The sequence below is a fragment of the Canis aureus genome, chromosome 1 (assembly GCF_053574225.1).
Source record: "Canis aureus isolate CA01 chromosome 1, VMU_Caureus_v.1.0, whole genome shotgun sequence".
NCBI lineage: Eukaryota > Metazoa > Chordata > Mammalia > Carnivora > Canidae > Canis > Canis aureus.
In genome coordinates, this window is record NC_135611.1 from 44,596,293 (window position 1) to 44,621,856 (window position 25,564).

The window sequence follows — 25,564 nt, forward strand, 5'->3', positions numbered from 1 at the left end:
GTAACTCCCTTCCTCCAAAATCATGTCCTTCTCACATGTAAAATGCATTCACCCCATTCCATCATCTCCAAGAGTCTTAACCCATTCCAACATCAATTCAAAGTCCAAAATCTAATCCAAACATCATCTAAATGTGGTATTGGTGAGACTCAGGGAATGATTCATACTATGGCAAAATTCCTCTCCATCTGTGAACCTGCAAAACAAGTTATCTGCTTCCAAAACACAATGGTGGAACAAGCAAGCCCTTGCAAACTAATACATACTCTAAAGCTTGAGAACCATTGTCCTTGGTGAGTTTTAGTTTGTTTTCTTTTTTTTGTTTGTTTGTTTGTTTGTTTTGTTTTGGGGGTATTTTTCCCCCTGAAGAGTTTTAATGTTCTTCCTAGAACTGCCCTTTGAGAGAACAAATCCCCTTGTGATCTGTGGCTTTGAGCAGATAATGATCATTACACATACTCCCCACCCCCTTTCTTAACTACAACTTGCTAGCTTCAGCCCAAATGCATCCCGTGAAGTGACTCCACACAGGATCCAGGGGGGACCCACATGAACTGGGCTAAGCTAATGGCAGTTCCCTCATGCTGCCCATAGTCATTGATTCAGGGATGAGCATGTGCTTCAGGTCAGGCCACCTGGGCCTAGGAAGACTCAGTTCTGAGACTTTGGTTGGGGTATAAGGGATCAATTTCTCTTTTTTTTCTAAACATGTGATGATGTGAGCTAGAAGCCTGCAGGGATCACCCTAAGAATCCTAAGAATGTAATCAATATATAGGATACAGCTAAAACATGGATCTTGGTGATTTTTTTGGAGCCCTTGCAACTAATGGGAGCCTTTGTTAAGCTACTCTCAGGGTAGTTTTCAGTCATGTACAAATGAGGACCCCAAGTGATACAGATTACCCAAAGAAAAATCTTCATCTTTTGATACTGCTTTAATATCCCACTAAGAACTTTGGTCCTTTATTCCTTTATTCTCTGAAAATAATTTTAAGAAAGATACACAATGAGATTTCTTTTTTCATCATGTCCTTTTTAGTGTCTATATATTTCACATCTTATCCTGAGAATAAGCTTGATAGAAGGCCATCTAAAAAGTATGACATTAGGAAGAACTACAAAAAGGGGCCTCTCCAAAGGGGAGAGAAAAGCATATGATATTAATGTAAGAACTTCAAAATCAAGCAAACTTGACTTACTTTACAGTTTACTCTTGTGAAATTAGAAATATTTAAGCAGTAATTTTCTCTCATCTACTGCCAGAAAACTACCATGGGTGTTCTCAATATTTTTTCAGAAAACAGAGGGCAAAGATGTTGATCTAACTTTGTGACCAACTTAAAGTATTGGTCAGTAAACCCCTTTTCTCTCTACCAAAGCAGACTCCAAAAGGGGGAGATCTTCAAAACTGAGTTTGAACACAATTAGACTTTTTGACTCAGACTGTGTACAGAGTGAGTTTTTCTCAAATAAGCACATGAAAAGATGATCACATCATTAGTCATTAGATAAATACAAATCAAAACCACAATGAAATACTACTTTGCACCCACCAGGATGGCTAAAATTACAAAGACGGACAATAAGTGTAGAAAAGGATATGGAGAAACTGGAACCCTTATACATTGCTGGTAAGAATGTAAAATGGAGCCACCACTTTAAGGAAAAGTTTGGCAATTCTTCAAAAGCCAAACACAAAGTCATGATATGACCCAGCAATTACATTCCCAGGTATATACTCCAGAGAATTAAAAACATATGTTAGCACAAACTTGTACCTAAGTATACGTAGCAGTACAATTCATAGTAGACGAACGGTGGGAATAGCTCAAATGTTCATCAACTGATGGATGGCTAACAAAATATGGTATATGCATAGAGTGAAATATTATTCAGTAATTAAAAGCAATGAAGTACTGATACATAACAACATGGATGAAACTTGAAAGCATTCTGCTATGTAAAAGTCAGTCACAAAAAACACAGACTGCATGAGCCCATTTGCATGAAATGTCAGGACAGGAAATCCACAAAGACAGACAGTAGATTTAGTGGTTGCCTGGGGCTAGGGAAGGGGTAAGCAGGAATAGGGGATGATAGTTAAAGGCGTAGGGGTTTTTTTGTATATGTTGTGTTGAAGATGTTCTCAAATTATGTTGTAGAGATAGTTGTACAACTCTGTAAATATCTTTAAAAACATTGAACCATTTTTATATATGGATTTTATGGCATGTGGAATACTTCTCAATAAAACAACAAGAAAGTAGGTTTTTATGAGATTGTTGTGATAACTGATGATACTTGCACAGTAAAAATACTAAGGATGGTAACAGTGTTGGATTAGGCTGGAGATGTTAGAAAGCCTTAAGAAAATTAAATGAAAAGACATCTGACTCTCAGAGGGGACATTAGGATTGAGGACCCTGGGACATTTCAGACATACAGGGACACAATAATTTTTGTATGTCCTTTCCTTTTACAGCAAGGTAGGTGAGATTCTACTTTGAATATAGTCTTAATACAGAACTTTCAATGCTACCATATTTTTTAAGTAAACTTCAGAAAGTGAACCAAATAAGTGTGTAATGAAGAAAATAATAAAATGATTTCTTTAAATTTCTGTGTTCATGAAGCAGCTCAGTAGTGCTATTAAAGATTGTGATAGATAATAAAATTACCTTTGACAATACATTGGTTTGTAATTATGTCAGAGTAAAATGATCATATTAAGACTACATATCAAATTCAAAAGATATTAAATTAGTAAAGATAAAAGTAATTTTAGAATCTTGGAATAATGTGGCATAAAGTACATTTCCTAAATGAAAAATAAACAGGGCTGCCTTTTAGGTAGATTTATTATTATTTAAAATATTTATATGGATATATGTTATCTTTATGTTAAAAAATATCAGAAATTATCTTTCTTCCCCATACACATTCCTTCCCCTGACCTAAATTTGAGAGCATTAATCATGAGAATACAGGTGTACGTGTGTGGTATTTGTGTGTGTGTGTGCAGTGTGTGTTGTGTGTGGTGTCTGTGTGTATGTAGTATGTATGGTATGCATATGTGTAGTGTGGGGTGTGTGTGTGTACAGTATGGGGTATGTGTGTATAGTGTGTGTGCATGTGTATGTTGCATGTACAACTTTATCTTCTAGTCTCTCAAGAAACAGTGAAACTTTAAAATTAACACATAGGTAAAGTGGACCTTTGGGGATTACTGAAGTTAATACAGAATTCACCTAAAATAGGACCAAATAATATTTAAAAAAATTCTCTATTTGAATTCATCTAGAAACTGGTGATAAAAGGAAGGGGCAAGTATGCTCAGATAAGGTTAGAGCTGTTGGGAGAAATGGGGAAAACCTGAAAGGTAAATGTTCTTGCTGTACTCCTGCTTCTAGCCGTCCACCTTTCCTGGGGGGAACCTGAAACTGAAAGACTATAGATACGTCTGACCTCTAATAACTGGATTCCAGAATTGCCCACAAACATAAGGACGATAAAATAATAAAAGGTGATGTTAGGAGTCCAGAAAAAAATCCCTATTGGCTTTTTTGTGTCATAATCTGAGAGATGTGCAATATATCGCTAAATACTCAGGGGACATACCTGTGATCCAGCCATGTCCATGACCCAACCAGGAGCTCGGTATTGTTTTTACTGCTGCTAAGGGCTGGTCCTTAGGTCTTCACAGGGCCATAAAATGAGCATTCAATAATAATGGGAGCAGATGATAAACAGAATTCATAGGACAACAAAAGACCCAAAGGGTATAAGCACACAACAAAATACAACTTACACCTGACCCCAGAGCACAGGTCTTCCCAATCCCCCCAGAGAGGTTAGAGTCTTCCCAATCCCCCCAGAGAGGGCAGTGCTGGTATGTTAACCCCATGCCTTTATGAGGCTTCTGAATAAAGTAGTGTTCTAAAATCTCCCTGTTGTATTTTTATGTAAATATTGTTCTACATTATAATTTCATACTAGGAAGCACTAGATCATTTATCATATTTTACCAGATTGTAGAAGGAGCAAGGAAAAAGACTGCCAGCAAAGACCACTGGTCTGTCTCATGTTAGGAAGAGAAGCCAAGTCCATCATTCCCACCTCCCTTGTCTTCTACAGCGAAATAAATGATCTGACAGTCAAGGGTTTCCAGTGCAACTGCTAGCCTTCCTCTCAAGAGTGTATCTGCCTTCTTGCATAAAATAACAGGACGTTAACTCCCTCCACCACATAAGGCACTTTCCAGACTATCTCATCTAGCTCCCAAGGCTTTGCCAAAACTATTTTTATTTTGTGGAGGAGAAAAAAAAAAAGGAGATTCTTGAAAAACAGTAAGTGGTCTTTCCAACATGTAAATCAGTGATGGAATTAAGAACAGCTCAATTCCACACTGTGCAGGCCCATGTGTTTCTAGACCAGTCTTCTCAAACTTTAAAAGGCGAACAATCACCCATGGCTCTTGTTAAAATGCAGACTCTGACTCAGCCAGTCTGGGAAGGCCCTGAGCTTCTCAATTATTAACAGGCTCTCAGGTGATGCCAGAACTGCTGGCCTGTGGACCATGCTTTGTGTAGTAAGGCCAGACTGTCACAGATTTGTCATGTAACACCGGCTTCAACCCACGAGAAGAGAAAGGGACTGGAGTTAACAACTTAAAAGTAGGGACTCATCTAGAGAGCTGCACCTACTTTCTCTGTGACTCTTATTAGGCTAGCTCAGAATGTCTCAGGGGTCCAAACAGCAAACTTTCTCTAAATTTTGGTCACTGGAGCAGCCCCGGTGGCTTAGCGGTTTAGCGCCGCCTGCAGCCCAGGGCCTGATCCTGGAGACCTGGGATCCAGTCCCACGTCAGGCTCCCTGCATAGATCCTGCCTCTCTCTCTGCCTGTGTCTCTGCCTCTCTCTCTCTTTCTCTCTCTCTCTCTCTCTGAATAAATAAATAAATCTTTTAAAAAGTAAATAAATACATTTCGGTCACTGTAATATAGATTTAGACTTAAGAAAGAAATGGGATTTTTTTTTTAAATAGGATCTTTCTTGGTGACTTTAGCAAATGAGGCAAAACAACATTTTAACTAATGGTTAGAGAAGTTCACTTCTTTCCAAGATTATGCCAGATGAGTGTGCTGTTCCCTTGCCATCCTCCCACATAACCTACACTATTGTCTGCCTCTGACAGGACAGACATGCTCCCGTAGGCCCAGAATTTGGCTGTCGAGAACATTGTATGCAGATTATCTCTTTAAATGCAGCATTTTCAACTTTGCCTCCCCCACTATCTTATTTTTGGTGTTTCCTTGTGCTTTCTAGAATGTGGTTTTTATTTTCTACTTAGAACAGAAGTGCCAAAGGAAATTCATATGCCATATTTCATATCAGAATTTGAAAGGAAGCCTGTTTTGAAATTGAAAAAGTCTACATGATGACCCAAGGAAGAGAAGGTTAGCTCCTGAACATGAAATACTTGGAAAGGTTTATGTAGGAAGCAGTATTCCCTGCTTTAGGTGCAATGTTCAAAGTGAGAAAGCAAGACCGTGGAAGGCACTTATCACAAAAAGATAACTACATAGTCATTTCAATGTTATGTGTAGCCATTAAGACTTTGCAAATGTTATTTAATAGAATACCTGATGCCAAGAGATTCAAAAACTTTTATAGGCTTTCTCTAATTAGTGATTTGACAACTCTCCAAGATAGCAAAAGACTTAGAATCATACTGTCAGATAATTTTGAATTATGTAACTAAGATAAATCTGGATAATTCATTTTAAAAGTAAGGATACTACTGACCAAGAACATTACCATAGGAGAATTTTGAGAGAGAGAGAGAGAGAGAGAGAGAGAGAGAGAGAGAGACTGCTTGCTCTTGCTATTGATGGAGAACAGCCATTATGTATTGAGTTTTTAGCATGTAGAAGGTCTCATATTAACCACTATAGACCTTATTATCTTTGTAACAACTCTATGAAAAAAAGTGTTATTAGCCCTCATTACAAGGGAGAGACTGTTGAAACACATAAAAACTTCGACCAAAGCCACAACGAGACAGACATAGTGATGACTCAAAACCTTCAGCCTTAAACTATTCTATACTATAAATATATTTGATGAACTGTCTTTTGAATAAAGCCCAATGAAGAAAGATTTCACATCAGGCAACATACAGTTAGTTAGATGATAGCCACTTGCACCACACACCAAAGCTTGGATTCTTGCTCCCACCATTCTGTCTTCCAAGGGAAAAATCCCCACCCAGAACCTCCGTTTCTGGGGTGGCCAGGTTTTACACTAAGAAACTCTATTCTCACAGGGCCATAGGGTACCAAACCAGGAAATTAATAAGCTGGCCAGCAACCTTGGAGAGAGGCTGGATGATCGGATTCTCTGTTGGGGCATTTGAACTGAGCACCTGGGGATAATCTGGTTCCAATCAGGAGCAGAAGCTGAGACATGGTCACAGCAGGCTAGGCTCCCATAAAATAAAGAGAGAAGAGCTTAGAAATGGAGAATAGAACATTGGAAAAATAGTATTTGAAAGATGATTAAAACAAACAAAAAAAGAAGGCAGGCAAAATAAATTCTATGATAGAGAAATCAGATTGAGAAAGAGTATCTAAATAGAAAGCCAGTACTTTCACTTGTACTCTTTTAAGTCTGAAAGATGAGTAGTTTCATTTTGATTTCCCTCACTCTTTTTTAATTTTAGCTTTACATTCTCTACCAGAGTCATATACTTTTCTTTTCCTGGGTATTTGATGCTCCTGTTAAGTAAGGTGACTCAATACTCTTCTACCATATTATTGCTTTTATTGATAAGAACAAACCTGGTCAAAAAAAAAAAAAAAAAAGAACAAACCTGGTCTATTGGGCAATCTTTAATGTTGTTCTTTATTATTATTATTACATCTTATGGCAGTGATTTTTAGAAGCAATCTTAGGCTGAGTCTGTGGTCCAAGTATCTGATAAGCAGCTCTACATTCTTAAAACAGATATTCTAGGGAACCCTGGGTGGCACAGCGGTTTAGCGCCTGCCTTTGGCCCAGGGCGTGATCCTGGAGACCCAGGATCGAATCCCATGTTGGGCTCCCGGTGCATGGAGCCTGCTTCTCCCTCTGCCTGTGTCTCTGCCTCTCTCTCTCTCTCTCTCTCTCTCTATGTGTGACTATCATAAATAAATAAAATTTTTTTAAAAAACAGATATTCTATTTGTTTTAAAAATGTATTTGTCCAATCATATAAGCACCCACAATTAGGTGAAATATTTAACGTAGACATAAAATTTCTACATTTGCTCACATTCTAAGAAAACAAAAAACATTGGCATGCATACAAAAAAAGGCATTTCCTTGGGATTTTTTTTTTTCTTTTCAAAATCCTTGCAAGGATTTTTTTCTTTTCAAAATACGCAAGAGGTTGAATGGGAACTAAAAAGGGGGAAATAGCTAGAAAATTGCCTAAATTCAAGGATCCAAAGCCAATGGACTCTAGTTAAATATGTTGACCTTGGGTCCTAAACTATTGAGTCCATCTACCACGTGGGTCCATTTTGGAGACAAATGAGCACAAAATATAAAAATGGAAGATGCAAAAGGAGAGAAGGTATGGGGGAGAGTGAGGCAAGACAAAGGAAGAAGTTAACCTATTTTAAGTTCACTAAGCAGAAAATAAAGGTTTGGAGCAGATAAATGCTCTTACCTTTTTAAGATGGCACTCCCTTTTCCTTATCTCGATGATTATAGTCTAGTGTGATCTATAATTATTTGTATAACATCCTTCTTTTTACCTTATAGGAAAGCCACAGTGTACATATTTAGAGTTATGTATTTAATTATGGCATTAAATCTCTACTAGCAAACCTTTTCCCAGGAAATGATACCAATCCTAAAGAGTTGCAATTATATTTAGTAATATAAGAGATTGAATGTGCTGGAAAACTTAGAACTTATCCTGATTCCTCTCTTTCCCTTAGACATTTGATCCATTCATTTACTCGATTCATCCATCAAATACTCTGAATGTTCACTGTGTGCTAAGGCAGTGTATTTCAGAGACTAGGGATAGACTAAATAGACAAGAATATTTTATGATTTTTATACTCTTACATTTAATTGTATGATACATCCCAAATGCATATTCTTCTACCCCTGGCCCATTTCATTGCTATCAACTTAGTCCAGGCCACCATCATTGCACTGTTGACTTATCTCAACAACTACATATCTGGTCTACTACAGCTTCCTAATCCCATTTTCCAAATAGTGAAGTAATATTTTTAAAGCTTAAGGAGGGGATCTGAGTGGGACAAATTAGCGAGGGAGACAGATCATGGAAGACTCCTAACTCTGGGAAACAAATAAAGGGTTGCAGAAGGGGAGGTAGATGGGGGGATGGGGTAACTAGGTGATAGGCACAAAGGAGGGCAATTGATGGGATAAGCCCTGTTATACTATAAGTTGTCAAATTGAATATAATTTTTTTAAATGTAAAACAAAACAAAACAAAACCTTAAGGCACACCATAACACGCCCCAGCTTCAAAAATCATCCCATTTCATTTAGAACAAAATCCAAACACCTTATGGGTTCCACTATTAGCCACATAAGCCAGCTGCTACCCACTTCTCCAATCCCTTTCCTGAGCTTCCCCTGCCCACTTTGTTCCAGCCACACTGGATTTCTTTCTGTTTTTTGTATAACTACAAAACTTATACTAGTCCTAGAGCTGTTGTTGCATTTTATTTTCTCTCTGTCTGGGGCACTTTGCCAGCTATTGTTCACTTGTGTAGGCTCCTTTGTGCCATTTGGCTCTCAGATCACCTTCTCAGGGAGGTCCTCCCCAAATAGTCATCTAAATCAAGGTCCTTCCTCCAACACCCTATTATTATATACTCCTACTTTATTTTCTGTATAGAACTTATTCACTACCAGAAATCATCTTGTTCTTGCATTTACCTAATTGTCTCCCTACCCTACCATAACATATATATACACCAGATTGTGAATTCTATGTAAGAGACCTGTTGCCTCTGTTGTTATTCACTAACATATCTCCAAATGCCAGTTGTGCCAGGAAGACAGTAGATTCTCAGTAAATATTTGTTAAACATTCATTATTTGGTCAAAAATTTTTTTTGATTTTTTTATGAGTTTATTTTTTATTGGTGTTCAATTTGCCAACATATAGAATAACACCCAGTGCTCATCCCCTCAAGTGCCCCCCTCAGTGCCCGTCACCCAGTCACCCCCACCCCCCGCCCACCTCCCCTTCCACTACCCCTAGTTTGTTTCCCAGAGTTAAGAGTCTCTCATGTTCTGTCTCCCTTTCTGATATTTACCACTCATTTTTTTTCTCCTTTCCCCTTTATTCCCTTTCACTACTTTTTATATTCCCCAAATGAATGAAACCATATAATGTTTGTCCTTCTCCAACTGACTTATTTCACTCAGCATAATACCCTCCAGTTCCATCCGCGTCGAAGCAAATGGTGGGTATTTGTCGTTTCTAATGGCTGAGTAATATTCCATTGTATACATCTTGTTCTTATCCCCTTCACCTATCCCATCAAATAAGCACAATGAGCTAATTTTGGAATTGCATTATTAAGAACTCAATAAGTAAATTATACTTATTAAATTCTGAGTATCTAGATGGGTCATAAGTAAAAAAATATATATTTTTTAGCTAGTTAAGAAAAAAAGAGGACACAAATTAGAAATGAAAAAGGGGGACATTACTAGGGATTAATTGGACACCAAAATGATAACAAAAAAATATTATGAACAACTCTATGCCCACAAATTTGATAACCTAGCTGAAATGGACCAGTCCCTTGAAAGACACATATATCATAACTAACATGAGAAGAAATAGATTATATGAATAGGCCTATCTCTATTTTAAAAATTGAAACATTGATAACCTTCCAAAACAGAAAGCGCTAGACCCCAATGGATTCATTGGTGAAATCTACCAAACATTTAAGGAAGAAATTATACCAATTCTCTACAATTTCTTTCAGAAAACAACAGCAGAGAAAGTACTTCCTGACTTATTCTATGAGGCCAGAATTATTCTAATACCAAAACCAAATACATTACAAAAGTTGAAAACCATAGACCAACATGTCTCATGAACACAGACATAAAAGTCTTCAACAAAATATTAGCAAATTGAATCCAACAATGTATAAAAAGAATTATATACCACAATTAATGGGATTTATTTCAGGTTTGTGAGGCTAATTCAATATCTAAAAATTAATTAATGTAATCCAGCACATCAACAGACTACAGAGGAAGAAAAAAAACACATGATCCTATCAATGGGAATACAGGAAAAAAAAAATTGAAAAATCTACAGCCCATTTATTTTTTTTTTAAAAATTCAGTAAATAGGAATAGAAGAGAATATTCTCAACTTGATACAAAAGATCTACAAAAACCTACAGCCAACTTCATAAATGGTGAGCAACTTGAGGCTTTCCCACTAAAATCAGTAACAAGGAAAGGATGTCCCCTCTCACCACTCCTTTTCAACACTATACTGAAAATCCTAGCTAATGCAACAAGAAAAGGAAATAAAAGATATACAGATTGGGAAGGAAGAAATAAGTCTTTGTTTGCAAATTACATTATATGACATTATGAAAAGGCAAAACTACAAAGATACTAAAAAGGTCAGTGATGGCCAATGGGGGGAAACAGAAGGGAGGGCTGAATAAGTGGGTTACAGAGGATTTTTATGGCAGTGAAAATACTTTACAGGATACCATAATGATGGATACATGTCATTAGGCATTTGTTCAAAACCATAGAGTACACAACCAAGAGGGAACCCTAATGTAAACTATGAATTTTGACTGATAATGATGTGTCAATGTAGGTTCATCAGTTATAACAACATCCTACTCTGGTAGAATAAATGCTACAAGTGGAGAAGACTATGCATGTTTAGGGGACAGATGGGAAATCTCTGAACCTTCTGCTCAATTTTGCTCTGAACCTAAAATTGCTTCAAGAAAGATAGAAGTCTACTAAAAAAATATTTTTCAATTTTATGCTTACTATAGTTGTGTAGCTTGAGGAAGATAGGACCTTATTTGCTTTAGCTTTAATTAGGAAAGCATAACATTGCAAGGAGAGAAATTAGAAAGTAACAATAAAAGGATAGTGCAAGAATAGATGTCAAAGGTTTAAGATCTTATCCTAATGAGAAGGGTCTCCCTGGAAAATTAACCTTTGAACTGTCCTTTCTAGCTGCAAATTCAGACATGTGTTGATATCTTTACAGTTCCTTGCTCTTGATGAACAGAGAGACATGTGTTCATGTATCCAGAATAGTCAAAAAGAGCCAGGAATATAATTATAGAGACAAGACAATGAATCTGATACCATGATGTTAGAAGCATTTCAAAGAATTGCACAGGTTTCTTCCCGGAGCAAATAGTGTAAATTGCAGGTCTCTGTTCTTGAGAAGACTTGTTGATCAGGGGAATAAAGTCATAGTTCTCTAAATTATGTCATTGACCTTTTGTTATTGACCTTTTATGAATCCCACTCAGATAGTCAAAAACATATTAACTTTGAAATTTTTTAAAAATATTTTCTGTGTGTGTTTAAGCTTTTATTTTAATTCCAGTTAGCAAAAATATGGAACGCTTCACGAAATTGTGTGTCATCACTGTGCAGGGACTATGCTAATCTTCTCTGTATCATTTCGATCTGTATGTGCTGCTGAAGTAAGCACTCATTTTGAAATTTAAAAGCATTCTTCTAAAACTATGCTTATTTACAGAAGAAATCAAAAGCTGAATTACTCTTAAAACTTACTGTTTGCAAATGGCCAATAATGAAAGTACTACATTATACAAACTACAAGTTCTAGTCAGAGGTACACAGAACCTGCATGTATTTACTAGGAAAAAGATAGGAAAGTGAATCGACTAGGCAATTAACTTAAGGAGCAAGCAAAGATCAAACAAAATAAATCTAAATAAAATAAAAGAAAGAATTCATAAAGATAAAGCAGAATCTTATTAAGTGGATAATAAAAATAATATGCAATCAATAATAGCAGACTGTATTTTAGAGTACAAAAGCAAATAAACTTCAGGCAAATTCAATTCTGATCACACAAGTAAGAAAAAAATGAAACATAAATATTAGAAAGGAAACGCTAAAATGGTCATTACATAAAGCTAAGATAACTTATCTAGAAACACTTAAAACAACTTCCAACTATAAGGTAGGGTGACTACTATAAGACAAACATAAAAAAAAGCCTTTTATTTTCGCATCCACAATAATAGTGATAAAATATAATAGAATTAAAAGATTTCACTCACAAATGCAAGAAAAACTATAAAAGGTCTAAGAACAAACTTAATAATATACATGCTACACTTGTAAGAAGAAAATCTACTTAAAATAATACTTAGTACTTAAAATTGTAAAATGACCTGAGTGGAAAAATATACCATGTTCATAAATAAAGTGACTCAGTGGTTTAAAGATAGCAGTTCTCACCAAACAAATCTAAACAAATTCAAGAAAATTTTAATCAAAATCCAAATGTGATTTTTTTAAATTAAACTTGAAAATCAAATCTGAAAATTTACCTAGAAGATAGAGCCAAAGAGAGAAATGTTTTCCTGAATAATGAAGCATGCTATAAATGAAGAATCTAACTACTATACTGACAAAGTAGTGTCAAGGAGAGAAATGTTCTACTGAATAAAAAAGTGTGCTATAAAGGTAGAATCTAACTATAATACTGAAAAATTAGAAGATAAAAACATCAGTGAAAGACTACAGAGATTGCAGAAATAAGCCTATATGTATGAATTTTGATACTACAAGGTGATGATACAAGTCATTGGAGAAAGAATATGTTTAATGTCATCAGGCAATGAATATTCACTTACAATTAAGTTAGATGCTTATAATCATAAATAAAATGAACTAGTTATATTGCCCAAATTTGCAGGTAAGCTAATCTGCATTATTTCATGACATCCTCTAGGGTCTGTTAGCCACTTGGCACAGAGCAGACAAAGCAGGTAGATCATCTATGCTTGAGAACAATGCCATTGAAGTCAACAATTATAGATTCAAGATTTTCCCAATCGTAAATATTTACTTCTATTTTGAGATTCCTTCTCAAATTATAGTTCAAAAAGTAGAATCACTGGGAAATTTTCTAGGGACTAAATTAAGTAATAGAGATACAAAGACCAAGATCAGTCCTCACTTGATAGGCATGCTATGGAAGCCCTCCAGTCTCTCCTTTGCTTCCTATGTTCACTGCCACCCCAGCTACTACAAAAGTTTCCTAACTCTTCTGATTTTCTGTGTCCCCTTATATGCTTCTGCCTCACATTCTAGAGCTGACATAATTTTTCTAAAGCATAGAATCTTAGAGATTTGTCCAGCCTGACTGTTGCTGGCTTTTCATGACTTTAAAACAAATTGTGATTAATAATAATAATAATAATAATAATAATAATAATAAACCATAAATTATGTGACTACCTTGATTAGAAACAGTCATCCATTATCTACTGCAATAAACTAATGACTAGCCCAGTATTCAACATCATCCCCCAAATTTCTTTTTCATCCCTCTTTGTCGTGGCTCCCCTCTCTATGCACAGGTCCTCCCACTTAGATCACAAACTACTTAAATATGATCTTCCATATTTTGAGTTCCTACTTTCCTTTACATCCCTCGAGTACCTTCTCTCTCTCTGTGGCACTTACTTTACTCTGCTTTCTTTTTGTTAAATGAGTCTCATTCCTCCCACTCTCCCCATTAATATGTTAAAATTTTCTAGTCCAGAAGTTGTATTTTGTTCATCTGTGTCTTCCTGTTAGAGCAGAGTACATGAGTACATGTTAGGTACTCAAAAAAATAAGGCTAAATTGAATGGACTTCAGTATTCAACTTTTTTTTTTAATGTTCTTTCTCCCTAAAGAAACATGCTGCTTAATTCCTACAGCAGCATCTAAATTAGCTAGCTAAAATAATACAGCATCCATCCTTTTGCAATCAGATTATGTACAACTTTTGGTAATATTTGCTAACCCGTAAAATCTGGCTCATTTATGTCACATTCTTAAGGTGTCATGCATATTTCCAGTAGGCTCATTTCTTCATAAACAATTCTTTTTATTCAACTTGATTCCCAGACTAGACTTGTACTTGATCATTTATCATACATCGAGTATAAGTCTTATTAGCATCCAGGACATTCATGATGTAAGTATCAGAAAATCGTCTCCACTTTGTCAGCATGATGTAAATAGAGACATGCATGTGAGTCATTATGACATAGACATAAGTAATGTCCTAAAGGACATTACTAAAGGAGGCTAATAAAGGACATAAAGGACATGTCCTAAATGAGGCTAAATAACCTCTCACGGAAGAAGGAAATAATTCAGGGTAAAATTGAGTTGAGACTAACCCTATCACCTCTTTTCCCAGTATGTTTTGAGGAAAGACTCAGTGAAGAGTCTGGATAGCTCTGGAACTCCCAATGTGGAAAGGCAATGGGATGCAATTAACACCCTGCATTTTTTTTTATTAGCTCACACCACAGGGAAGAAACAAAAGGCTATTTCAATTCAGTATAAAATTCCAGCAACCACAATTTTAATTGCATAACTGCAAAACATTTCTTTCATTGTCGAAATAAAAAAGAAGGCTGTAATGCATGCTGCCTGCTTGTTTCAAGACTCAGTTATTAACCTTTAAGAATCTTTTCTAGGAGAAAAGCCTCTTTCTCCAGCAAATGCATCTTGAGACTGAGACTTAACCTAAAATCCTTACTCCTGTCTTGGACCATGTCGACACTTCATTCCCTGTCATAAAAGCATCCTGAACAGTATTTCAGACACAGGAATGTCAAGGCTTTTCTTTTTTAATTGGCAGCTAAAGAATAATTTTTAGCAGTCACAGAAATGAAAAGCTAGCTTATTCTCTAACACACAAACACATACATGTAAAAAAATGCATAATACGCAGTCTGATTACTCAACAGCAAATCATTACAAACACAAGAAAAGACCTGGTTGCTGTTTCCATAGCAATGACTTTATGTGGTTTAACTCTTCTGGGAATTTAACCAAATCCCCAGCAGCAGGAGAAAATCATCAGCAAAAATTTTGTGACATATGGCAACTGCCAACACATAACCAAGGGAAAAATACTTTTATTTTCTCTTCCTTTCTACTAAGAGGAACACCTTCATGTCAAGTTGTTTGAAGAAGCATAGAGATTTTGCTGGTCACGCTGCACTTAACTCAAAATTTTAAAATAGTAGGTTTCTTCTTCCTTAGATTAAAAGGGATGTTTGGTACCTAGCTAGCTCTGCAATTCATGCATCCCCAGAATGACGTTCGGACATGGACAGAGAGCTACATACATCTTTCCATGACTTGCAGCTTATTCATCCTCAAGGAAAAAAAAAATCAGTCTGCAGGGTCATCTCTCAGAAAAGAATGCAAATGGAATTTTACTGTTTTGCTTTTAAAGCCATCCTCATCCTGGGGTAGTATGTGTGTGTGTATGTGCACATGCACTTTTTAGTTCTACTTATGGCCCAATGACTAAAGAATTTTTCACAGGAAAATAATAGATGTGGTACTTTTTATTTGTGATTTTCTTTAGTTCAAGCAGCTCCATATCTGGAATGCTCTTCCAAGTATCAAGTTAAAGAACATGCAGTTCAAGTTACCTTAGTGCTCTCTTAGGTATATCTTTATAAGAACCAAGATTGTGGGGCGCCTGGGTGGCTCGGTCGGTTAAGCATCTGACCCTTGGTTTTGGCTAGGGTCATAATCTCAGGGTCAAGAGATTGAGCCCCACATCAGTCTCAGTGCTCAAAGCAGAGTCCTCCCTCTCCCTCCTTCTCTGCCCCTCCCCCAGCTCCTGCACTCACACAAGCTATTATGTGCTCTCTGTCTCTCGTTATAAAAATAAATAAATAAAATCTTTTTTTTTAAAGAATAAAGATTGTGATCGATATGTATATGCAGTTGATACCCAGTGAAAATGGTTGTCTCAGAATGAGGAAACACCTCCAATGACAAGGAATGCATTACTTTCCAAGAAACCCATTCAATTTTGAACCGTTTTCAACATTAAAAAGAAGTTTCTTATGCTGAGTCTAAAACTATCTCCTTTTTGCTTGTGCTTCTAGCCTCACCATCTGCATTAGTTTTGTACTTCTAAGGAGAAGGAGATTATGCCCAAAATTCCTTCTATGTGACAACACTTCTCAAACCTGCGGCCAGCTTACATCCTGTTTTCCAGCTGTTGGAGTCCACTGGTGACCTGCTGGATTCCTCACTGGTGCTGTTTCCACCCTCCTCCCTACCCTATCTCTTTACCTCTAGACATGTTATTCTGCCAATGACTTTTTTCACTCTACTTTTTTTTTTTTTTTAGTGATTTTTAAAAGATTTTATTTATTTATTTATTTGAGAGAGAGAGAGAGAGAGAGAGAGAGAGAGTACATAGCCAGGGGATATGCAGAGGGAGAGGGAGAAGCAGGCAGGCTCCCTGATGAGCAGGGAGCCTGACATTGGGCTCAATCCCTGGACCCCAGGATCATGACCTGAGCTGAAGGCAGACACTTAACTGACTGAGACACCTAGGTGCCTTTCCACTTTTTTAAGTGTAAAGCAGATCATTGGCTTAAATTAGGGGTATTAAGCAAAAATGCCATCAGTTGCCAGACAGGTAACTCAACTGGGTGAAGCATCTTCAGGTAAGGCCACAGGGAGTGATGACAACTGTGGTGACTTATAGAATGAGTTCTCAACCTGAGCATTCAAATTGGCATATTTCAAAATACTGTACACACACACACACACACACACACACACATACACAGGGACTATAGTCATGATCCTGGGCTTAAATTATCCTGAGACCAAATATTAAATTAACAGGGTATATCTAAAAATTTGAGAACTTAAACTTTCCCTGGTAAGGCTAGGAAAGATGGGAGAGCAGCCATTTGTGTCTTCAGGCCACTCTGGCAAGGTATCATGGGAATTTCACCAGTCAACCTTTTTCCACAATTACACTCAAAAAACGCAAACCGAACTCAGCATTCCCTCACTGCTGAGTATCTTATATTAGATAAGCTGGTTTTTACACCCAAGTAAACAAGGTACAGACCATCTGAAAGGATACATCATGACTGAAAACTAACAATAAAAAAAATCCATCTGCACAAACAATAAAGACCAATTATCACAGAGTATTAAGAAAGTTCATATTATTAGGGCACCTGAGGGGGCTCATTCGGTGAAGTGTCTGCCTTGGGCTCAGGTCATGATCCCAGGGTCCTGCTTCTCCTTCTGCCCCTCCTCCTGCTTGTGCGTGCACACTCTCTCTCAAAAATAAACTAATTAATTAATTAAATAAATTTACAAAAAAGAAAACACACCATTATTAATTTCTTTACTCCATTAAGTGTTTCCTTTGCTAAGACTTAATATGTTTTGTTGTTGTTTTTTTTCAAAAGCATAAACTGTGCTCTCCTTTGTGTTGAAAAGATCTAGAGCTGGGGCAGCCTGGGTGGCTCAGCCGTTTAGCGCCACCTTCAGCTCAGAGCATGATCCTGGAGATTTAGGATCAAGTCCCGCCTTGGGTTCTCTGCATGGAGCCCGCTTCTCCCTCTGCCTGTGTCTCTGCCTCTCTCTATCTCTCTCTGTATATATCTCATGAATAAATAAATAAAATATTTTTTTTAAAAAAAAGATCTAGAGCTGCCTTCCAAAGTGCATGCAAGTTGTCTGTCTCCCTGTTAACCATGCTGGCACCTTCAGGAGCCAACTCAACTCACAAAGACCCAGACCTTTTCAGTGGTTATGGCCCAGGGCAAGTGGATGCTCTCTATTTGTTCAGAACCACAACGTATCAATCTACAAAACCCTGCTCTAATCACCACAAACTCCAGGGCATAGAACATAGGACCAAAGAGGAGTCAAGCTTTTCCTCAGATGGGCGGAAAATCACATGTCTCCTAGCTGTAAGCATGTGTCCAGTGACCCAGTGGGTAACTAACAGCCTTGAAGTTGGTGTCTTCCACATACAAACTCCTCTACAGAAGCAGCCCTGGTGCTTAGCTCCACCTGACAGTTTAATTATCAAATCATCATTCATGACTTTCAACATTCTTTTTACAAATTAGCCTTAAACTTCTATACCCACACATCAATATTCATTCTCCGGAAAGGAGTAGACAACTTCTTGGTTTACCTCTGTCTGCCATCTTTGATCCAGTGGGCTGGTCTGGGACAGCAAGATGGTCCAGGTTGCTACTCAGTGAAGAAGTATCATCACTAGACAAAGAGTTCAAAAATCCACTTTCTGATGTGGCAAAGCTATTCTCCAGAGCCCTGCAACTGTTTGCTTCAGCAGGGGCAGATGAGCGCACTGCCACAGCAAACATTATAGACTGTTCCTCATTGTCAGCAGCGGCCGAACTGTTGCCCATGTCGATCCAGGACTGTCTGTCTCTAGAGGAGGAGGCCAAACTGCTTTGTGTCTTTATCGTACTTTCCAAGGAATAGCAAGAACATGATTTGGGTGAAGATGAAGGTGCCTGCTGGGCAGCCTGTTTCATAAATAAAACCAAAAAAGAACGAAATAAATCATGATTAAACCAGCATTCTCTACTTTCCATTTTTAACAAAGGTACTCTAGTGTTTCAGAAACAAATTATTAGTCACAAATTATTTGAAAAACCATTCACAAGTTTTGGATTCCTTTTTTTTTTTTTCATTTGTTTTACCAACTGTAATTCAGAACAAAAGCTTTTTGTTCTTGTATTTAACCCCTGCTTTTTTTTTTTTTTTCAAACAGCTGAAGACATCATATTTAGCTTTACATTTCAGTGATAGGGAAATAGCTGCATTGCCCTTGCATAAGACCTTAATTCTCATACTTCATATGAGGATTATTAGTACAATCCCTTTTTATTCTGTTTGAGTTAAATCTGCTATAAGGGGAAATTAAAATTCTTAAGCTTCCACGTTATTTATTTTGAAGATTCTTTTTTTTTGTATATTCTTTTATGGAGTTTGATTTGCCAACATATAGTGTAACTACCGGTGCTCATCTAGTCAAGTGCCCCCCTTAGTCACCCCATTCCCCCTCCCCACCACCCCTTCCACTACCCCTTGTTCGTTTCCCAGAGTTAGGAGTCTCCCATGTTTTGTCACCCTCTCTGATTCTTCCCACTCATTTTCTCTCCTTTCCCCATGATCCCTTTCACTGTTTTTTATATTCCCTGTATGAGTGAAACCATATGATGATTGTCCTTCTCCGATTGAATTTGAAGATTCTTGAACAGATCACAGCAATGTTCATTATAAAACTGTTACAAAGACTTATAAAATACACTGAGAGAGAATTTCTCTGTTTGTATTCTGTATTTCCATTAGTTGCCAAAAGGAATGAGGTTAAGATTAAATTTAAATTTCATTCTATTTCTTATGGATCTACATGCCATGTTTAACTGACACACTGGGTGCTCTGTAATGTCTTATTAAAGAAGATAAAGAAACCTAAACTAGTCTAAAAAAAGAACCAGAAGAAAAATGTATAATATTTATATTCACATGACAAGAACTACAATGACATTGTCCAAAACCAACTTGTGTAACTGAAATTGTTAGTGGGATAAAGCCAAAGAATAAACTAGGATTTTCTCCCAAAACCTTCAGAACATTGCAACCAACTCAGAATGGTTGATTTTGTTCCCATCCTGTGTGTTCCCAAGAATTTTGCAGGTTCTAAACTCAGAGTTCTAATAGGAAAAGCCAGTATTTACCCAATCTATGCTCAGTTTGCTGAATATTAGACATGCTTTATCAAATAATCAATAAATCCACTTTTTAGTAGCATGACGTTAAAATATCCAGTTAAGATACTGATTCATCATGTATACCTTATTAATAACATATTTGTACAGACATGAAAACTTTCATTCCAGAATGTGTCAATGAGTTTGTAAATCAGCTGTCTTAAATCACTCAGACCATTTAACAACTAAGAGCTTAATCTGCAATTCACTAAATAAAACCTTAGCTATCTAGAGGAGATAATACATACCCTTCCAAGCTGTCCAAATAAATGCCAAGACTTGCTTACTCACTAGAATGATCTGCAAAATAAATATTAGCAAAAATACCATTCCAATCTAAGTCCTGACACGTTCCCCCATTGTGAGCTATTTTAGTAAAACTTGGCTTTGGTGGGGCCAGCTTCCTTTTCTGAAAAGAGACCAAGTGCAAGCTTTTCCTGTTGCTCCTGCTATTACTGTAATTTGATTAGCAAAATGGGCTATTTGAGCAAAAGCCTGTGTACATAGCTGCTTCAACACTTTCCATGAACCTTTCTGGACCTCAAAGCTCTGCTTATGGGCCAAGGAAAGACATGTTTATAGAGCACCAGAAATTTCTGTTAAGTATATTCCTTTGGGAGTACTACTCAAACATAAATGTTTTCAATCCATTGCTCTACTTTTGTACCATGTAATATTCATAAATGTGATTTTTAAAATTTATTTATTTGACACGGAGAGAGAGAGAGAGCGTACGCACAAGCACAAGCACAGGGAGCAGCAGGCAGAGGGAGAGAGAGAAGCAGGCTCCCTGCTGAAAAGGGAGCCCAACGTGGGGCTTGATCCCAGCTCCCTGAGATCATGACCTGAGAGGAAGACAGACGCTCAACCAACTGAGCCTCCTAGATGTCCCTATAAATTGATTTTTAAATGGAAAAAAAGAGTGAGCAAGAAAAAACAAGGAAAAAGTAGAGAGATGGAAAGAGAACATGAAAAAAAAAGATGTGTATTAGAAGAGATATTAACAAAATAAGAATCAAAGTGATCCTGGAGTGTCATCACAGAGGGCTCAATATGCAAATGTGCCTTAGAGATACTGTGGTGCTAAATCACAGGTGATTATTTCTACCATCTGTAGCTACCAATAGCCACAGTTAAACAGAGAACACTTAACTCAGTGCCTTATATGAACCATCCAGGTAATATACTCACAACATTTCTCACTGCAAATCAAATGACAGTCCTCCTCACTCTATCCCAGTGGATTAACACAAACCCGTCCTTTATCTCAGTTCAAGGACTGGCTCCTCCAGGAAGCCCTCAGTGGGCTCAGAGCCTGGTGGGTGCCTCTATCTGGTGCTCCCAGGCTTACTTCTATCATACTTGAGAGAAGTCATTTTATTTGTCAATGAATACTATAATTGCTGATTGACTCATTCATCTTTTTTGGTGAGCTACTTGAGAACAGGCTGTGTTTAAGTATTATTTTTACACATCTATTTTTACATCTATACCTGACCTACAGTTGATAATAAATTAATATCAGTACAAAATGGTCTAAAAGAAAAATAGCCCAGAGTAGTTTAGTCTCTTATGAAGGAGCACCCTGAAATTCTCTGTAGAATTTCTACAAATGATTTATCCTAATCCCAGGACCTGGCGGTGACAGTCACTGATTGTAATGCAAATACTCCCACAAAATGTTCTCATGATCTCCAACAAAATTATTATTTTACCTATTAAAGGTAAGTAATTGCATGGTGGTTCATTTCAGAACATTTGTGTTTTAAACATTTTACTTTTTGATGAGAAAATTTAAAGACATTTTAAAAATCTAAGTTTTAATGAGACTATATGATTAAATTAAAAATCAATATTGCTTTCCCATTTCCTCACAAATTTGCATGTCATCCTTGTTCAGGGGCCACACTAATCTTCTCTGTATCAGTCCAATTTTTTTTAAGATTTTTATTTATTTATTCATAGATACAGAGAGAGAGAGGGAGAGAGAGAGAGAGAGAGGCAGAAACACAGGCAGAGGGAGAAGCAGGCTCCATGCAGGGAGCCCAACACGGGATTGGATCCCGATGTCCGGGATCACGCCCTGGACTGAAGGTGGCGCTAAACCCCCGAGCCACTTGGGCTGCCCTCAACCCAATTTTTGTATATGTGCAGCCAAAGTGAGTATGCTTTTTGCCATTTAATGTATATTTTTTAATTCAAATTCCAGTTACTTAACACACAGTATAATATTAGTTTCAGGTATAGAATTCAGTGATTCAACATTTACATAAGACATTTTTTATTGATCAAAGAAGCTCAGTTCAAATGTTGATTAGCTCTAAAATTTTTTTCTTTGACTTGTTTAAAAACATAAATTTGACATAGGGAAAAACAGTTTAAGACAGCCACCAACAGTCTGTCATTAGGAAGAAGTGAGTCAGCATATAGATTTTAAGCATATTTGTTTCTTAAAAGAAGAAAATACAGGAATAACTTAAGACTAAACATAATAAAACCAAATGAGGAAAAAAAAAAGGAACGTGTATGGCTTTTCTTTTATGGGCCACATTAATAAAAACAAATTAGTCAATTGCTGCCAAACCCCAAGAAATATTGTTTGTATTTCTACAGTATGCTAGTAGTAGCATTCTCTAAAAACCCAAAAATCTTGTAGAGCACACACCCCCATCTGACCCTGGCCTCCTGTATAATCATGGAGGACCTGCTCCTCACCCTAATCCCCAGTATCCTAGTGAGCTTGAAGAAACCACTTTACTGCTAAATCCTATTCCTTAACTTCCTCCTGCCACCATTACCCGCCCCCTCCTTACCTTATCTTCTCAGTTTCTCTCATATCTTGATCCACCCACTGGGTGGTCTACATTCCAACCAAGTTCAAAATCTGCCCATTCCTTTTTTCAGTTATGCCCTGACCTGCATCATCACCACCTCTCACAGTAGATCCCTGCAACCCTCCCTCTGATTTATTTGCTTCTATCGTACCCCCCACCTCCCAGGACAGTGGGGACCTCTCCCGCACAGTAGCCTGAGTGGCTCTTTTAAGATGGAAACTGATCACATCGCATCACTCCTCTGCTCCAAACTCCCAAAGGCTCCCTTAAGTAACTCAAAACATCAAAGTCTTTAACAGGCCCTGGGGCCCTACATGGTATGGCCACTGCGACCTTGCAACCTCATTTCTGCTGTTCTCATTTTGACTCACTCTGCTTCAGCCACTGACCTCCTTAACTCTGCCACCTACACACCAAGGATATCTTAGCTCTAACTGTTCCCTTTGCATAGAACTCCCCAAACATCCACTTGGCTCTCACACCACCTTTCAAGAGTTTTGCTCAGACCTCAGCTTTCACTCAGGCCTATCCTGGCTACTCTGTTTGCAGCTACGACCCGACTTCCAGAAATCCTGTTTCTCCATAGTCACCATGCTTTACTTCCACTGCATAGTACATCATTTACTTAAGTACATTGATTGTTTCTTACCAGACTCCCTCAACTCAGTTTGACTTCATGAAGAAATAGATCATTGCTTTTTATTTATTTATTTATTCATATGTCCCAAATATTTGGAACAGTTGCTCTCAACAAAATTTGTTAAATGAATGAGTAAGCGCATAAACATAGATCAAGTTACTAGACTATGCTTTTTAATGATTAAACTTAGAAAAAAAATATGTGTAACAGATTTTTAATGATGATTAAGCTCTTAAATCACTTTGTAACATCACTGAATAGGAAATATGAAGGAAGTCAGTTCCTTTTTTGCTCTTTTGTTGGTTTCAAGGAATTGTGGATTTCAAGGAATCATGGATACTGATTTCTACAGAGAAACTTCCAAAGTGAAATCTACCAGGTCCCAACTGTCTTGAGCTTTTTTAGCAAGTCTGTCAAAAGGTCCCCATTTCTAATTTCTCTTTGAATAAATGGATGTCCTTTCCTATCCATCCTGTGAAGTCTTCTCAAGAAGCAGCAGGATAAACAGAAACCTCTTGTTCAGTCAGAGAAGATCCTGAAGTGTTCTTTATTCTCTTGTTGTTTATCCCACCCATTAGAAGCAGAGGTCCAACTGATCTTGTGCTGAGGTCTTAACCATTTGCAGCAATTAGAAAGACTGGACATTAAATTACATTTTTAATTCAAGATTCTGACTTTGGGGAGATGATTTTCCAGCATTGTATTAGTCTATAATTTTGAGTCATCATTCCAAAATGAAAGTTCATTACCCAAAATATCTTTTCAAAGCAAGAACTTAGAGAAAAAATGTTTCCACCTAGGCATATATAGCTCAGTCCTAGATAGCCTATCGCGGATTAAGCCAACACAATAAGCTGATTCATCCTCTGGATAAAAGTTACCATGAGTTTTTGAATTTTTGTATTTGAATAGAAAGCTTAAATGTTATTTTAACCAAGTGTCTTGCATGTCTATTTTTCAGAAACAAGAGGAAACAAAAACAAAATCTGCCTGGAAAATATGTGAGCCTGAGGAACATATTCTGTTTCTAAGGAAAATAAAATCTAACTGTTCAACATTTATCTATTTCCGATATATTTCTTCAGAAAAAAATGTTAGGAGCACCTGAGTGTCTGAGTCAGTTAAATGTCTTCGGCTCAGGTCATGACCTCAGGGCCCTGGGATGGAGCCCCACATCCAGCTCCCACTCAGTGGGGAGTCTGCTCCTCCCTCTGCCTCTGTCCCCCCTCGTACTCTCTCTCACATAAATAAATAAAATCCTTTTTAAAAGAGGAAAAAATGTTAACCTTGGTGGTCTTCCAGAAAATGCTCAACTTAGAACCTTAAGAAATAACATTTGATCAATGACTCAGAAAATTCTAGAGAATCCTCCCACTTCAATGACCCAACTTATTGGTCCCATATGCCTCTCTTCATTTATTTGTTTTGTAACAAGCATTTCCTGAGCTTCTACTGTAACATCAGGTAAAACTGTTATTGTATGATGCAATTGAGCCTTGATCCCTCATCTAAGAAGATAATTTGGTTGCTTTTAGTCTTTTTTTTTTTAAGATTTTATTTATTCATGAGAGAGAGAGAGAGTCAGAGACATAGGCAGAAGGAGAAGCAGGCTCCATACAGGGAGCCCTGATGTGGGACTCGATCCCAGGACTCTAGGATCATGCCCTGGGCTGAAGGCAGACGTTCAACCACCAAGCCACCCAGGGTCCCTGCTTACAGTTTCAAGGAGAGTTCTAGATCTCTAACAATGCTCTTAGTAATCTGTGATACCAGTTGCCACTATAAAACTAAAAACTGCAGTATTTTAGAAACTAAAATAAATCATATAAGAATCATGAAGGGGTGGCAGACAGTAGGAGGGAGAGAGAATTTCAGGAAGAGAAAGATGAAGAACCAACCAAATCATTGTGTTACAGGTTAAAAAAAGGAGAAACAGGGGCATCTGGGTGGCTCAGTCGGTTAAGCATTTGCCTTTGGCGCAGGTCATGATCCCAGGGTCCTGGATGGGGAGCCCTGTGTCAGGCTCCCAGCTTATCGGGAAATCTACTTCTCCCTCTCCCTCTGACCCTCTCCCTCACTCATTCTCTCTCTCTCTGTCAAATAAATAAAATATTTTTTAAAAATTAGGACATACAGAGAAAAGAGAAAAGACAGAGGTAGACAGAGACAAAAAGAGAGGGAGGAGAGAGAG

The 25,564-nt window shown here is 37.4% G+C and overlaps 1 protein-coding gene and 2 non-coding genes across 18 annotated transcripts in view; all 3 read right to left on the reverse strand.

The window, feature by feature from the left end:
* Positions 1–25,564, reverse strand: part of IPCEF1 (interaction protein for cytohesin exchange factors 1) — a 174,832-nt gene that overhangs the window by 14,966 nt on the left and 134,302 nt on the right. For all 16 annotated transcript variants that reach the window (XM_077897731.1, XM_077897696.1, XM_077897708.1 and 13 more), the window contains one exon: positions 18,291–18,648. In XM_077897731.1, the coding sequence (XP_077753857.1) occupies positions 18,291–18,648 (358 nt within the window). The remainder of the gene's footprint in view (positions 1–18,290; positions 18,649–25,564) is intronic.
* LOC144289141 (U6 spliceosomal RNA) lies at positions 11,660–11,762 on the reverse strand. Its single transcript, XR_013357177.1, has one exon. It is a non-coding gene; the product is annotated as a U6 spliceosomal RNA (small nuclear RNA).
* LOC144289371 (U6 spliceosomal RNA) lies at positions 21,744–21,850 on the reverse strand. The gene has a single exon (XR_013357276.1). It is a non-coding gene; the product is annotated as a U6 spliceosomal RNA (small nuclear RNA).